Source organism: Topomyia yanbarensis, chromosome 3, assembly GCF_030247195.1.
Source record: "Topomyia yanbarensis strain Yona2022 chromosome 3, ASM3024719v1, whole genome shotgun sequence".
Classification (NCBI taxonomy): Eukaryota; Metazoa; Arthropoda; class Insecta; order Diptera; family Culicidae; genus Topomyia; species Topomyia yanbarensis.
The window spans coordinates 320,130,245-320,145,724 of NC_080672.1; the positions used below are offsets into that span (position 1 = coordinate 320,130,245).

General features: G+C 36.0%; 2 protein-coding genes across 2 annotated transcripts in view; both read right to left on the minus strand.

Moving 5' to 3' along the window:
* Positions 1 to 3,135: 3,135 nt before the first annotated feature.
* The window catches only part of LOC131694116 (uncharacterized), a 206,474-nt gene continuing 194,129 nt past the window's right edge, over positions 3,136 to 15,480 (minus strand). Inside the window, exon 5 of the mRNA XM_058982550.1 lies at positions 3,136 to 3,567. Coding sequence (XP_058838533.1) covers positions 3,496 to 3,567 — 72 coding nt within the window. The 3' untranslated portion in view covers positions 3,136 to 3,495. The remainder of the gene's footprint in view (positions 3,568 to 15,480) is intronic.
* Positions 5,165 to 5,636, minus strand: LOC131694119 (cuticle protein 19-like). The gene is made up of 2 exons (XM_058982554.1): positions 5,591 to 5,636; positions 5,165 to 5,526 (listed from the first exon to the last, which is right to left on the minus strand). The coding sequence occupies exons 1-2, from the start codon at positions 5,597 to 5,599 to the stop codon at positions 5,191 to 5,193; spliced, it is 345 nt and encodes a 114-aa protein (XP_058838537.1). The 5' UTR covers positions 5,600 to 5,636; the 3' UTR covers positions 5,165 to 5,190.

Consider the following 15,480-nt stretch of genomic DNA (forward strand, 5'->3'; position numbering starts at 1 on the left):
AGAGAACAAAGAGAACAAAGAGAACAAAGAGAACAAACAGAACAAAGAGAACAAAGAGAACAAAGAGAACAAAGAGAACAAAGAAAACAAAGAGAACAAAGAGAACAAAGAAAACAAAGAGAACAAAGAGAACAAGGAGAACAAAGAGAACAAGGAGAACAAAGAGAACAAAGAGAACAAGGAGAACAAAGAGAACAAACAACAAACAGAACAAACAGAACAAACAGAACAAGCAGAACAAACAGAACAAAGAGAACAAAGAGAACAAAGAGAACAAAGAGAACAAAGAGAACAAAGAGAACAAAGAGAACAAAGAGAACAAAGAGAACAAAGAGAACAAAGAGAACAAAGAGAACAAAGAGAACAAAGAGAACAAAGAGAACAAAGAGAACAAAGAGAACAAAGAGAACAAAGAGAACAAAGAGAACAAAGAGAACAAAGAGAACAAAGAGAACAAAGAGAACAAAAAGAACAAAGAGAACAAAGAGAACAAAGAGAACAAAGAGAACAAAGAGAACAAAGAGAACAAAGAGAACAAAGAGAACAAAGAGAACAAAGAGAACAAAGAGAACAAAGAGAACAAAGAGAACAAAGAGAACAAACAGAACAAACAGAACAAACAGAACAAACAGAACAAACAGAACAAACAGAACAAACAGAACAAACAGAACAAACAGAACAAACAGAACAAACAGAACAAACAGAACAAAGAGAACAAAGAGAACAAAGAGAACAAAGAGAACAAAGAGAACAAAGAGAACAAAGAGAACAAAGAGAACAAAGAGAACAAAGAGAACAAAGAGAACAAAGAGAACAAAGAGAAAAAAGAGAACAAAGAGAACAAAGAGAACAAAGAGAACAAAGAGAACAAAGAGAACAAAGAGAACAAAGAGAACAAAGAGAACAAAGAGAACAAAGAGAACAAAGAGAACAAAGAGAGCAAAGAGAACAAAGAGAACAAAGAGAACAAAGAGAACAAAGAGAACAAAGAGAACAAAGAGAACAAAGAGAACAAAGAGAACAAAGAGAACAAAGAGAACAAAGAGAACAAAGAGAACAAAGAGAACAAAGAGAACAAAGAGAACAAAGAGAACAAAGAGAACAAAGAGAACAAAGAGAACAAAGAGAACAAAGAGAAAAAAGAGAACAAAGAGAACAAAGTGAACAAAGAGAACAAAGAGAACAAATAGAACAAAGAGAACAAAGAGAACAAAGAGAACAAAGAGAACAAAGAGAACAAAGAGAACAAAGAGAACAAAGAGAACAAAGAGAACAAAGAGAACAAAGAGAACAAAGAGAACAAAGAGAACAAAGAGAACAAAGAGAACAAAGAGAACAAAGAGAACAAAGAGAACAAAGAGAACAAAGAGAACAAAGAGAACAAAGAGAACAAAGAGAACAAAGAGAACAAAGAGAACAAAGAGAACAAAGAGAACAAAGAGAACAAAGAGAACAAAGAGAACAAAGAGAACAAAGAGAACAAAGAGAACAAAGAGAACAAAGAGAACAAAGAGAACAAAGAGAGCAAAGAGAACAAAGAGAACAAACAGAATAAAGAGAACAAAGAGAACAAAGAGAACAAAGAGAACAAAGAGAACAAAGAGAACAAAGAGAACAAAGAGAACAAAGAGAACAAAGAGAACAAAGAGAACAAAGAGAACAAAGAGAACAAAGAGAACAAAGAGAACAAAGAGAACAAAGAGAACAAAGAGAACAAAGAGAACAAAGAGAACAAAGAGAACAAAGAGAACAAAGAGAACAAAGAGAACAAAGAGAACAAAGTAAACAAAGAGAACAAAGAGAACAAGGAGAACAAAGAAAACAAAGAGAACAAAGAGAACAAACAGAACAAACAAAACAAAGAGAACAAAGAGAACAAAGAGAACAAAGAGAACAAAGAGAACAAAGAGAACAAAGAGAACAAAGAGAACAATGAGAACAAAGAGAACGAAGAGAACAAAGAGAACAAGGAGAACAAAGAGATCAAAGAGATCAAAGAGAACAAAGAGAACAAAGAGAACAAAGAGAACAAAGAGAACAAAGAGAACAAAGAGAACAAGAAGAACAAAGAGAACAAAGAGAACAAAGAGAACAAAGAGAACCAAAAAGAACAAAGAGAATGAAGAGAACAAAGAACAGTGATGATTTTGATATATTTTCTAAATATAGAAAAAAATTTGAAAAACGATAAAAGCAATCAGTGTAGTTTGCTTTCGAAAACCTTTTTGAAGCAGTGGGGCTATTTTTGATATTGCAGGAGAATAGTTTTGAGCATCAGAAGATAAACTTTATATGCGCTTAATAAATAAATTTTCCCCTTTAGCTTATTTTCGATTTGGTTTTTTGTTTTGAATTTTTAGAAGTGATTGTTGTTTTATGGAGAGTAATGCTTTATGTTGTTCACTGATATGGCCTATTTCTATTTTTTCAGTGAAACCTGACTGACAATTGTTAATGGAGTGCACTGCTTTTGGAGATAATCTCGCGATTTTCTGTTTGAAATAAAAAGAATGAACATAGCTTGGTAAGACTTTAACTTCACTAACTTATACACAAATATAACATATTTTAAAAAGGCTTTCGTAATGAAATGTTAAACAAGGGCAAAATTTTTGACGAAGATGCTGCAGATAGTACTTTTGTTTTGAAACAATATCGAAACAAAAAAACACCCGCGGTTCAAGGATTGTATTGGCTGGGATTTTTCTGTTACGTTATAACCATTTTACACTTATCAATTATACAACACCAATAATTCGGAAAAGGTACATATTATTGAAAATATAAATTCGGCATAATTTATAAACTGTGAGTAATACAACGTTTCTGGAATATCAGACCCAATTAAAGGAAAATAGGTATATTTAGACACTTGATTTTTGATTTTTTTTAAATCATCAGGTAATCCAATGGGAGCTGTATTTTATGTTTCAACTAAAAATTGTGAATTCTGTGATTTTATACAGTTTTCAGCTTGTAGGATTATTAGTCTAATTTGGTTCTACTAGGACGGGTACTGCACTTTTCCCAAATTACTTGGCCTTCAAAATATGAAATGTCTAACTATATTGAAGACTTCCAGTTAATTTTGAACGAAACGATCTGGATTTTCGGATTTCACAAATTATTAGTTGGTATATTTTTACATTTATTTACATATTTCCTCAATAATTTTGCTTGGCGACAATTCCAATTAAACATCACCAAGTTTACTGATCCATCCATCGAAAACTGATCGTCATGAAATAGTCGGTAATTTTCTAATTCTAATGAAAGAACGGGACATCGATTAAGCCACCAGTCAGATTGAAAAAATCTCTAACAAAAGAGACGTCACAATTTATATAATTTCAGAATAAGGGTTGCTGAAATGTTTGCGATTTTCGAATTATCAGTCACACGGAACGAAAATAATCACTGCCGGCATCGCTCCGACCTTTAGGGTGATTTTTGCTTGTCTTCTCGTAAATGCTACCACGAACTTTCCTCCGCTTTCTACAGTTGATTATTTACCGCCTTTGGGGAAATGCTGGACAAGATGTACTGCTGTTTCTGCGCATCAAAGTACTGCAAATAAGTGAAAAGAGAAGAGGAAAAAATATTAAAATGTGTTTAAAAAAGCATGTAAAATACGACTCATAAGGATGACTGCAGGCATACACAGGTTCGTCGCTTGTTATCTACTGAGGTCTTCCTTTTTCATCGTTGCAAGTTTTGACGCAGCGAGTGAACTCTGGCTTCGCCGAAAATGTTAACGTCCGATTATGTCATAAATTGTTCCCACGACTTCGGGTGAATTATTACAAGCTTCAAAGCGATCGCGGTTTCATCACCTGTCACTATAGCTGCTTTCGCATTCAAGTATGCCGCACGTTTCATAGTGAGTGGTGCGATAACAGGCCTAATTGGTCGCGTGCGTGTCCCCATGTAAGCGGTTTGTGCCATATTTGTTCGGGTCACACCGGAAAATAGGATAGTCGAAGCGCTGAAGAGAGGAAGGTGCTGCCCTATTATCTTTCCGGCTAAGGATTTTTTGTCAGTCTCATTTGTGATGGTTTTGTTGTAGTTATGTCACGTGGAGAATGTCAGGCACTGCTTCTTTGGATACAATGTATATTGATTATCAATTATGTCATTACCTCAATTGCTGCGTAAACGTGTAATTAAATGGCTTACGCCATGTTCGACAGCTTGCGTAAGTAATTAAACTTACTTGCTCAATCAGATAATACTGGTGACTTTTACAGACTGATGCTAGGGAAAGATCTTTAGCACACCCAAAACCTGGACTGTAATATTTTCTAAATTATCTAAACGAAATGAACGATGAACAATTCAATAGCAGGCTATGGCAGCGTTAGAACGGTCTTTTGAAACTAATGCTGATTTCGTTTTTAGAATCGAGTCGCTCTAGGTTCGCTCTGAGCTGTCACTTTTGTATGGATTTTGTAAATATTAGAGCGAACCTCGGGCGACTCTGATCTAAAACCGAAATCAGCATAATGCTGTTTTCGGTTTTAGAATCGAGTTGCCCTAGGTTCGCTCTAACGTTTACAAAATCCATACAAGAGTGACAGTTCCGAGCGAACCTAGAGCAACACTGATCTAAAAAGGAAATCAGCATAAGTCTGTGCAAATCGATTCAATCATTTCTTGCGAAAATTGTGTGAGTTCAATTGGCACATTTTCCTACCTCGACGGACTGAGTCGAATGGTTTACAATACTCGGTCCTGTAGGCCTTGATGGTAATGTCGAGTTTTAGAATGACTGTAAAGCCTTTTTTATGAGAAAGGTAGAAAGGAAAGATATCAGCTGTTAGTTAATACATAGCTGAAAATAATTGCGCACAAACGGTGCAAAAATCACATGAAAGCATCCAGTGTATCAAAATGTCCTCAAAACTTTCAATTACCCCGTTCCTACTGGCAGTGAGATCATTACGACATGCTGTACTACGCCGCAGCCTGTTCAAATTGACCTTGCACTCAGGTTGTCATCTGCCTCTAATTATTCAACTCAACTAATTTTCTTTCATCTTACTCCGGGTTTGATAAACCATTAGCAACTGGAAAAGTCGATAAACACATTGGCATAGGAAAATCTTTATTCGATCATGTGATTTACATTTCCATCAGAGTACTTAGTGAAACATCTTTGGTGCAAATCAGTCCTTACTAGCGGCAATTTATTTAGTAATGCTGTTTGATGTTGGCATAGCTCTCTCCGTGCGGATGATGGGCGTGTCCCTTGCGCTGGACATGTGGCTGGAATCCGGTTTTGTGATCCGAGGTGTAATCCACAATGCGATGGGTTCCGTCGGCCTCATCCAGAGTGTACTGTCCCTTGACGTGGTCACCGTCACGATGTTCCCACTGGCTCTTGTGGTCGTGGGAGTGATGGTCCTTGACACCGTACTCGTACTTGTATTTCGGGTAGGAATGATGATAGTCTTCGTGGTGGCCGTGATCTCCTCCATTGAACTGAGCAGAAGCAACGACGACCAGACAGGCAACCAGTGCGATGATCTGTCCAGGAGTATTGAATTATATTTCCTAATAATCAGTAATCGAAATGTGGTTTAAAATCTACCTTAAACATCTTGGATCTCCTGTGAATAGTTAACTGTGCAGTTGGAACGCTTTGCTGGAACTGATGTCGGACCCAAATAACTAGAGAACTTTTATACTAGCCAGTGCATAGGATTTGTTTCACTTTGAGTACGCTCACTTTGGTATGTGGCCATGCTCAGGCCCGTAGCCAGGAGTTTATTTCGGGAGGGGCTTAAAAAATTATTGTATAAAGCTTTTTTATTTCGATTATACATGTTTTAACCTTATGGTTATTCGCCTCTTTTTGGGTTAGAAAATTTCTTTAGAAAAATTTCTAACCCTACATGTGCGGGATTGATGAACGAACCGTGATGAGCTGCGTAAAAGGTAATCAATTTACCAACTACGCTTTACCCGCCCCTGCATAAAGCTTTTAGTTCTAATTACTTCATATTGTCACTAGAAACTAAACGAAATTTTGAAAAGTTCTTAATGAAAACAAAGCCAAATCTAAGACAATCCATGTTCTTTGTCACAAGAAAGGCTATAGTACATCAACGAATTATTGATGTTTAATTTGATTTTTATTATTTATTTTTATTTACAAGTTACAATTTACTCTCGTTGCAACAATGGATATTCTAGAGTTCTCAGTATTTATGCGCTAACCGAATATGACAATCCTTGACGGTGCTGGAAAACGCAAGGTGTTCTAAGCTACACGTTTAAAAGATGTAGATGACGCTAAATCGAAATGAGCAGAAAAATATCCATAAAATGTTCGATCGAAGAGAATGTCGAAATTTGCACAAAATCTTCTGATTTAGCAAACGAATTGTAGATGGTTCAACTTCTATTTTCTTGATCTGGCGTCCTGTAACTATTACCAGTTCTAATGCATCATGCTAACATAATTTTTTGGCATACCCCAGTTAGGAAGGAGGATCTTTGGTGATCAATAGGATCAAAATATATGGGTCATTCCACGTCTGATTTACAATCAAAATTTGAATTCCTTCCAATTATTTTTCTTGCATTCATTAGTTAAAGTAATTGACACGTATTTTTTATTTTGGCTGAATATGATTTTTTTTTCAAGTTATTAGTTTTTGAACTTTTGAAGTTTATAACATTGACCATTTTTCAATCACTTATAACTCGGAAACTAGGGGCAGATCACTTGTGATGCATTTTTAAAAATCAGCGAAATTAAATGCATTTATTTCCATCAAAATAGAAATTCATAATGTATTTTTCGTCGCGTGCAATGTTTTTGCGTTGCGTGCAATGTTGTTTGCGTTGCGTGTAAGACGTCAAAACCCTACAGAAAAACTAGCCCTACATTTAACAAAACGTCGGACAAAGTGGATCGCGTAGTACGTTTGTTAAACAAACTTTTCTGCGAGGGAGTGCAAAGCTGATGCAAAAATGGAAATTAAATGCATTTTTTCTAATTTGATGCAAATTTGTTATACATTCTTCGAGTGATCTGCTCCTAGCTCGGAAACGATTCGATATATGGAAAAAAAAAATTAAATAAAAAAGTTGTGTACTCAATGAGCTCACTAAAAAAAATAGCAATTTCTTTTTGTTATATAACTTATGAAATTTGCAATTGTTTGAAACAAATTGAATTTTTTAAAGTTGGACCAATTTTTTACTTATTATTTTCTTTAAATATTAAAAATCATGTTAAAATAATTGTGCAAAAATTTGGGAGTGGATATCAAAATACTTTGCGAGATATTACAATTATAAACTTAAAACAAGGCAATTTTACACCAAACGCCTAGTGATAGGCCTATTGTAATTGAAATATCTCGTAAAATACTTCGAATTTCGTTCTGAAATTTGTACACAATCTTCTCGATATAATTATAAATTATTTGAAAAAGCTAAAAAGATTTTTTTGGCTCCACCCTGAAAAAAAATTTGTTACTAATATTTGCATAATACATAAATTATTTAACAAAAACAAATATTACAAAAAAAATCCGCCGAGATCTTCCGAAAACGCAGCTTTTATTATTTAATGCTTTTTTCCAGAAATCTAATAGTTTCTCAGTTATGAGGGAATGAAAAATGTCCAATTCTATTAAATTTATAAAACTTTAAAAAATCACTATATTATTAAAAGTCGATATTTGTATGTATGTGATTTATGGACTCCCAAACGGCTTAACCAATTGCCGTAAAAATTTATGTATAGTAGGAATTTGTTATGGAGCGTGTTTGTGTGCTATTGGTGGAGATTATCTGCCTACAAGAAGGCGCTTCGGAACAAATTATGGTTTCCTCCTATTTCGTTGAAAGTCGCATCAACGTGCGATGGGTATTAGCTAGTACTTTATAAAGTTCAAAAACTCATAACTTGAAAAAAAAAATCTAATTCAGCCAAAGTAAAAAAATCGTGTCTATAATTTTCAGCTAAAGAGTGCAAAAAAATTGAAGGGAACTAAAATTATAGTTGTAAATCGTGGAATGACTCGCATTCTGCAAATTTAAGACTTTTTTGGGGGTATTCTCATGTTAAAAGCAAATATTTTCTAAAGTCCCCCGAAATCAAATTTATTTTGATTACATAACTATATTAAGAAGATTATGTGAAAAATTCAGAATGGAACTCGAAGTGTTACGAGACATTTCAGTTATAACAGGCCTTTCGCTGGGCGTTTAGTGTAAAATTGCCATGTTTTATGTTTATAATTGTAATATCTCGCAAAGAATTCCACTGCCAAATTTTTACACAATCTTTTTAACACGATTTTAATACTTAAAGAAAATAATAAATAAAAAATTTGGTCCAGCCTTAAAAAAATTCAATTTGTTTCAAGTAATTGCAAATTTCATAAGTTATATAACAAAAAAATTGTGATTTTTTTATGGTAAGCTTATTTGAAAACGCAACTTTTTTATTTAATATTTTTTTCCATATATCGAGTCGTTTCCGAGTTATCAGTGATTGAAAAATGTTCAATTTTATAGACTTCAAAAGTTCAATAGCGAATAACTTGAAAAAAATATAATATTTAGCCAAACCAAAAAATACGTGTCAATTATTTTTAGCTAAAGAATGTAAGAAAACAGTTTGGAAGATGCTTGACGTTTATATTAAGCGCACATTGCTCTAATCTATTATATCTAGCATAAAATGAGTATTGTTAGATACCATTACTAGCGATAAATGTTAATTTTGGGACAGTTTTTGTACTCAGTTTTCTATGAAACTTCTATTTTTTTTATTATACAATTCGTTTACTTGAGTCGGTTCAATGCATTAGCTAAATGAAGCCTTGAGTCTTTAATATATTTCCACGATGTAAACAATGAAAATGATAAAACGCTAATGGTTGTCCAACAGATCTCGTGCGATTGACCTGTTTACTGATTGAGAAATATTTTTCATAACCAACCGCGTCTTGGTGGTCGTTCATATCTATCTTGTACACTTCCGTATTATTATCGTGGTAACTGCCATGGACATGGCAGTTCGCGAATATCTGATTTCATTTTTGTTTTGTCCCCTTACGGGCCACAAGTGTCGACTTCCTCAATGATGATGCTGACTGTTAATTTTGAGATACTAGACGCAGTTTTTGCCGTCAATATTATATGAACAGCAGCCACAAATTTGGCAATTGTTTGTTTTTCAGGTAATCGTATTGGAGACTATGGATGTGCAAAGATGTAACGTGTATGATTATATTATCGCATTGTGTTTTGTGCGTGCAGGGTCAGCTAGGACGAAATCCTAGCTGACCCTACCCGTCTAATTCCTAGATGTGTCCTTTATAATAAATTACATTTTTTGCAAATGTGACTGGAATCTTTTAATGGCCACGGTTCAAAGAAGTTAAGCTTGTTTATTGGGGCTTTAACCTCCTGGTCGCTCGCCCGCGGTTCAAGTAAGAGGTATCAGATCTTGTAGCCGAACATTGATTTTCTCATCATCCATATATATGAGAATCAACCACGTGTTACAAGTTGCAAAATGACTGGTTTCGCCTAGGCTAATTTGTTGAGTAACATAAGTACTGAATGCCTGACAAGGTAGAACTCGTTAAAGGCGATGTTCGTAAGCATAACCTCTATTTTCACCTTCAGCAAATATTTCCCATCATGAAATTCGGTTATGCAAAAATTCCAGAAGTCAATAGCCTCCACGTTTGGCTGGAGCACCACTTCTTGCTTTTACGATTCAATCATCCGACGGATTACCCCAGCATGAATTAAAGTCATCAGTTTGTCTTCACATCTCGCCCTGAGCAGGAGCAAAAAATCGTCCCGCGCAAGTGAAACGGTCAATCAAATCAATCGGTGCCTATCACACAAGCAGTCCATATAACAATAGCCTATACCTACTGTGCGATTTAGTGATGAGTGACGGTGCCCAGCAAAAAGCAACCCAGATACGGCCGAACTGTGTTGCTGTTGATTTTTCGAAATGCCCCGTAAGACCAGCCATTCGGGAAGTGGAACAGTTATTAAAAGTGCAGATGAAACTCAATCTGGCTGAAGTCAAAACCCTACAAATGCATCATATTAAACATTGCGTGCTGATTTCGTTCAATAACATTAACCAAGCTGAGTCATTCGCCTCGCGAAACAACATGCAGCACACCGCCGAATGCGGCAATGTTAAATATAGCATTCCCGTACACCCAAAACAAAAATCTCTTGCAATTATTGCAAGCGACAATCACTTGCAAATAATGTTAGCATCGCTTGCAATTTTGCAGTTAAAGCCGCTTGCAATTGTTGCAAGCATATAAAATCACTTCATCTCTCGCTATACGTACATACGTTTCTTCAACACACTGTCAACGGATTACCACCACATTCACATGCCTATGCTGGTTGGTATAGCAACGCACGGCGAGTTTTTATTTTCCGTCTACTTTTTATTCATTCCTTACCAACATCATCAAACGCAGTTTTGTGGTTTATTCATTACACACGAGACGGCATCAAATTGCGGATGTGACAACTGTAAGAGTTTTAACCTCCTGTTCTTATGTGTAAGGACAGATCAGTGCTTATAGTGAGCGCTATGATGCGGAAAGGCCTGAGTTCAAATCTGGCTACTTGTTTTACTTTTTTCATTAATCGTGAAATCATCTAAGTGTTTATATGTGGCTTTTATCCACTTATTACTATCTGGTAGTATGGTTGGGTGGATAAAGCATTGCTTAGCGATCTGTTTGTGCAGGATTCATTTTTTAATGCCAACAGTCTTTTTTTTCTAACGCATATTGGTCACCAATACACATACATCGCTAATACATAGGCAAAATTCGGTTTTTCTGTTTCTTGCATTGCATGCAAGGAAGCTTCTTGCAATTTTCGCACATTACCAGAAGGCTTGCAATTTTCGCTCGTATTTATTGCATTAATGTAAGCGAATCTTACCGGGTACGTTTTGGGTGTATACATCGAGAACGGCGCTGTAGAAGTTCGTGTCCATGATTTGGCTACGCGTACCCCTGACGGCGCGATTAAAAAATGCTGGCAAAAATACGGAGAAGTAGACTCCGTTACACATGAGACTTGGAAGAATTTTTTCCCGGGCATCCCTAACGGTGTTCGTGTGGTGAGAATGCGTGTGACCAAGCCAATTCCCTCATACATAACCGTCACAGCGTTAGGAAGTGACGATGTTCTCATTCATCAAACATCGCTAGTCACGTACCCAGGGCAAATTCCTACGTGCCAGTTCTGCACGAAGAAGCTGCACCTCGGAAAACCTTGCGTAGAAACTGTTAAGGAAAACTTAACCAATCCAACTGAAATCAGCCCAGAACCATCTTACGCTAAACCACTAACAGCTGCAAAACCAACAACCAGCAACAACAACAACGAAACGAATGCCGATAACGAACATAATAAAACGACCCTTAAGAGTAAAACGCAAACTGGAACATCCGACTGCGAGCAGCAGGAAAGTAGTACGGATGAGGACATGGACGTGAACGATAACGCGAAAGAAGACAAACGAAATGAACCTCAACTTGCAGTGGACAACATTGGCAATATTTCGCCACCTAGAAAAAGGATCTCAACACGCAGCAGAAAGCTGCGCCTGAACGAGACCAAAAATTTAATGTAGCTGTTTTTTTTTATTCATTGTAAAAAAACAAACAATCGGCCTCGTCGAGCTACCGCATTTGGGCCTAAATAAATTTATCAATTATAAAAAAAAAGAATTAAAGTAACAGTTTCTTTTGTTCTTCCGACGAGTCACACAATATGAAAGGAAGTGTGTTATCAGACTCGGCATACTGAGTAGATATCGTGACCGACGTCTTCGGTGGCTCGAAATAGCAATCTTCCTCACCATTCTCCCATTAATTTGTTGAAACCAAACAAGATACAATTTTTTTACGAGTTACCGAAAAACATGTTGCTTCTTAAATTTATTTTTGAAAAGTTTCGGGGGGGGCTTTAGCCCCCTAGCCCCCCCTCTGGCTACGTGCTTGGCCATGCTATTTTACCACGCTGGCGCTGCATTGGGAAGGTTGTTTTTCTTTTCCGTTTTCTACAACAGTTACTTTCTTCTGCCATTTGGTAAATTTGAATATTTAATTCAATTAACTGCAACGCGAGCTACAATAGCACGGTGAATGGTTATAATTGATTTAATATGTGCAATTGGGGTATCGTGTGCTCAATCAACTGTTTGGGCACAAAGTCGAATAAGATGAAAAACGCATTCTGCATCGTTCCTCATGAGACTACTGAAATTATTTGGACACGGAATCTATGTTAAGACTACATCGACGCAGATCTTTCATTAGGGCCTAAGTTGGAATGTACTCAAATAGAAAAGAATAGTTTGAATATTCGACGATGCTTTTCTAAATGTAGCGTTTATTGTAGGTATAAATTATTTTATGAAAATGGTTACACCTTATAACAATATAACAAAGAATTTGATTCCTATTTGTTTTGAGTTGGTAGAAACTTAAATAACGCATACACCCAATTTGCTTTCCAGTCGTGATTTCAGAATTCGCCGTGTGCGAAAGGTACGGACCGAAGAGTGGCTCGAATACAGTGACACAATCTCATATTCGTACACCTCTAGTGTATATGCAGGGCCGCCGAGAGGGGGGGGGGGGACCGGGGTGCTTCCCCCCGGATCCGGAGTTTTGAAGGGGGCCCGGATTTTTAACAGAAACTAAAATTTTGACAAATATTTTTTCGATAACAATTTATTTGAGAAGACAATTAAAAATTCAATATCTTGTGTATGAGGTAACTAGAATAGCGAAAGTTCTAAACTACTGCATATTTGATATCAATTATGTTTATACCACATAATTTTCGCATCGAAACAAGATCCGATTCGAGCGGGTATAGCGGAATTTGTATATTGAATGTCATGTACGCAGCTCACCTGGGTTCGAATCCCAACCCCGCACACAGGAATAGAGATTTGTTATAGGAAAATTGCTAACCTGAATGAAGAAGCGAATGACCTTAAGGTTACAATGTCTATAATCGAAACAAACATATGATCAGACTTGTAAGGGTTACACAATTAAATGGTTTGATTAGAAGTCATGAGGTTGTCTTCAAATTTCGCCAAATTGAAATCGTTTTTTTGATTTATTGAATTTCCAATCTTCGAAAGCGCTGGATTAGTATCGAAAGTAATTATTGAAAGAAAAAAACCCTGCTTAGGGTTGCCACATCGGTTTTTGGAGGCGAATTCCGTGTCTTCGTTCAGGTAAATCCGAATTCGCCCGGAAGAACCCATTGGATTATTTTGCAATTTTGTGTTGCCCTTTTCTTTACCAGGAATCGTCGAGCACCCAGTCCTCATCATCCTCGGGTTGCAGGCCCTAATGTTTAAGGAGGGCCCCTCTTGGCGTTAACAAATATTATTTTAAAAGTGTCATTTGGGTTTACTTTACCCCATTGAACCTTCGCTTCAATGGATTAATGTTCCTCACAAAGATTCTCGAAAGAAACTGAAGTGTGATTTCACACCCCGTGTTTGTTTACTGAGAAGCAGAGCAAAACTCGCTCGGGTGGTTATCCTTCACAGCGAGAGTGGTTGGTGCTTTTGGATTCTTTGTGAATATCCGAGCAAGCGAAGTACTACAGCCAACTAAATTAACGAAACTGTTAACAAATGCAAAAACATACAACTAAATGTGAACGGCACAGGAAGGTGGAGTGCTTTACAAAAACATGGCACTCTACGGTGAATATGAAGAAAATAAGATATTTTTCCTCCTAGTGCTACGAGCTACATAAGAAATTAAACAGTGCATATTTATTTGTTTTTAAGCGTATATAATAAAAAGCAATGGAAGCGCTCCAAAATTCAGTCGAGTGATCACTTTAATTCGAAATTCTAATTGATTTCAACGCATACCCATGTGTCTCTTGAAGTCTATCCCCTGCTCAGTAAAACTCTGCTGGTCAAAGTACCTTTAGAGGCGGTAAATTTATCTCTATTTGAGAGCACAATTGGTCAAATGAGTCATCAAAAACTCTTGATATACCAAAAGAATTCGAAATTAATCCCAAAATTTAAATTTAAAATTTAATATATTTGGTTCATTGTTACAAAATCTATAAAAAATCATATTCAGATACGAGATGGTACCGAAAAAAATTTGTAAAGGGGTCATACATAGATGACGTAGCTTTTTTCGGCGATTTTCGACTACCAATTCCCCCTTGTAAAGAGGCGACGCGGGATGGAAAATAATTAATACGTTTTACAATTCTTTCAAATATCAACATTTTCATTATAACAGCAAATTGCGTACACAAAAAGCCCCTTTCGTGACGAATGTAGTGTCTTCTACTCGCGAGGTCTAAAATTGAGCACTTTTTTTGGAATAAATTGTAAAGCATCTACTCAATGGATTCAGCAACTTTTTTTATTTTGAAGATACATGTTTTGACTTTTCAATATTACTATTGAAGACGAAAAGAAAAATCTCTCGCAACCTTGGAACTTCATTGATGACATCAATTTTGAAACTGCATGGGTCCCGCTTAAGTAAAGTTTTGGCAAATTGGGTTATATGTAATCAGAAAACTCATATTTTTTATAATCATAGTTACGTTGGCTATTTTTAGACCAGAGGGATTTCTTTTATTTTGTAAAAGTTATGTAACCTTTTTTTCGAAAATTTCCAATATTTACGTTATTTTTTGACCTATTAAGAGCCATAAAAATGGAATAAGTTGACATTTTGCAAATCCCTCTCGACCGATATATACGGAATAGCTATATTTTTCCTGAAGAATTGGAGAAAAAATTATTGAAATCGGACCAGTACTTCTATGAAAAGTCTTACTTGACCGCTTAAAAAACACTACTTTCGGGAAAACGCGTTTAAAGAAAAAGTACGGTGTATAACTCGTTAGTAGTAACTTACTAAATAATCTCCTATACTGGGTCCGCAGCGCTCACCTTCCTCATCACGAAAATGTTCTTGGTTTTGCACATTTTGCTCTTTCTGTTGAATTCGGACCTGTTTTGCCGCGACACCCATTTTGCGTTCAGAGCGAGTGATACGTTCACCGTCGAGTTGAGTAGCACATCTTTCAGCTTCAGACCCCAAGGTAATTTCCATCACCTTCATAGCTTGTAAGATCGATGAAAATTCTTGGTTGAAGATACTGACTGCCAAATAAGTCACAACATTGACCACCTGCCTGCCAGAAATTGTGCATGAGGGTAATTCTACGTCAGATTTACAAACAAAATTTTGATTCTTTCAAAAAAAATTTCTTGCATTCTTTAGCTAGAAATGTTTGACAAGTATTTTTTGTTTTTGCTGAATATGATATTTTTTTCAAGTTATTAATTTTTGAAGCTTAATAATTTGAACATTTTTCAATCACTGATAACTCGGAAACGATTCGATATATGGAAAAAAATATTAAATAAAAAAAGTTGCATTT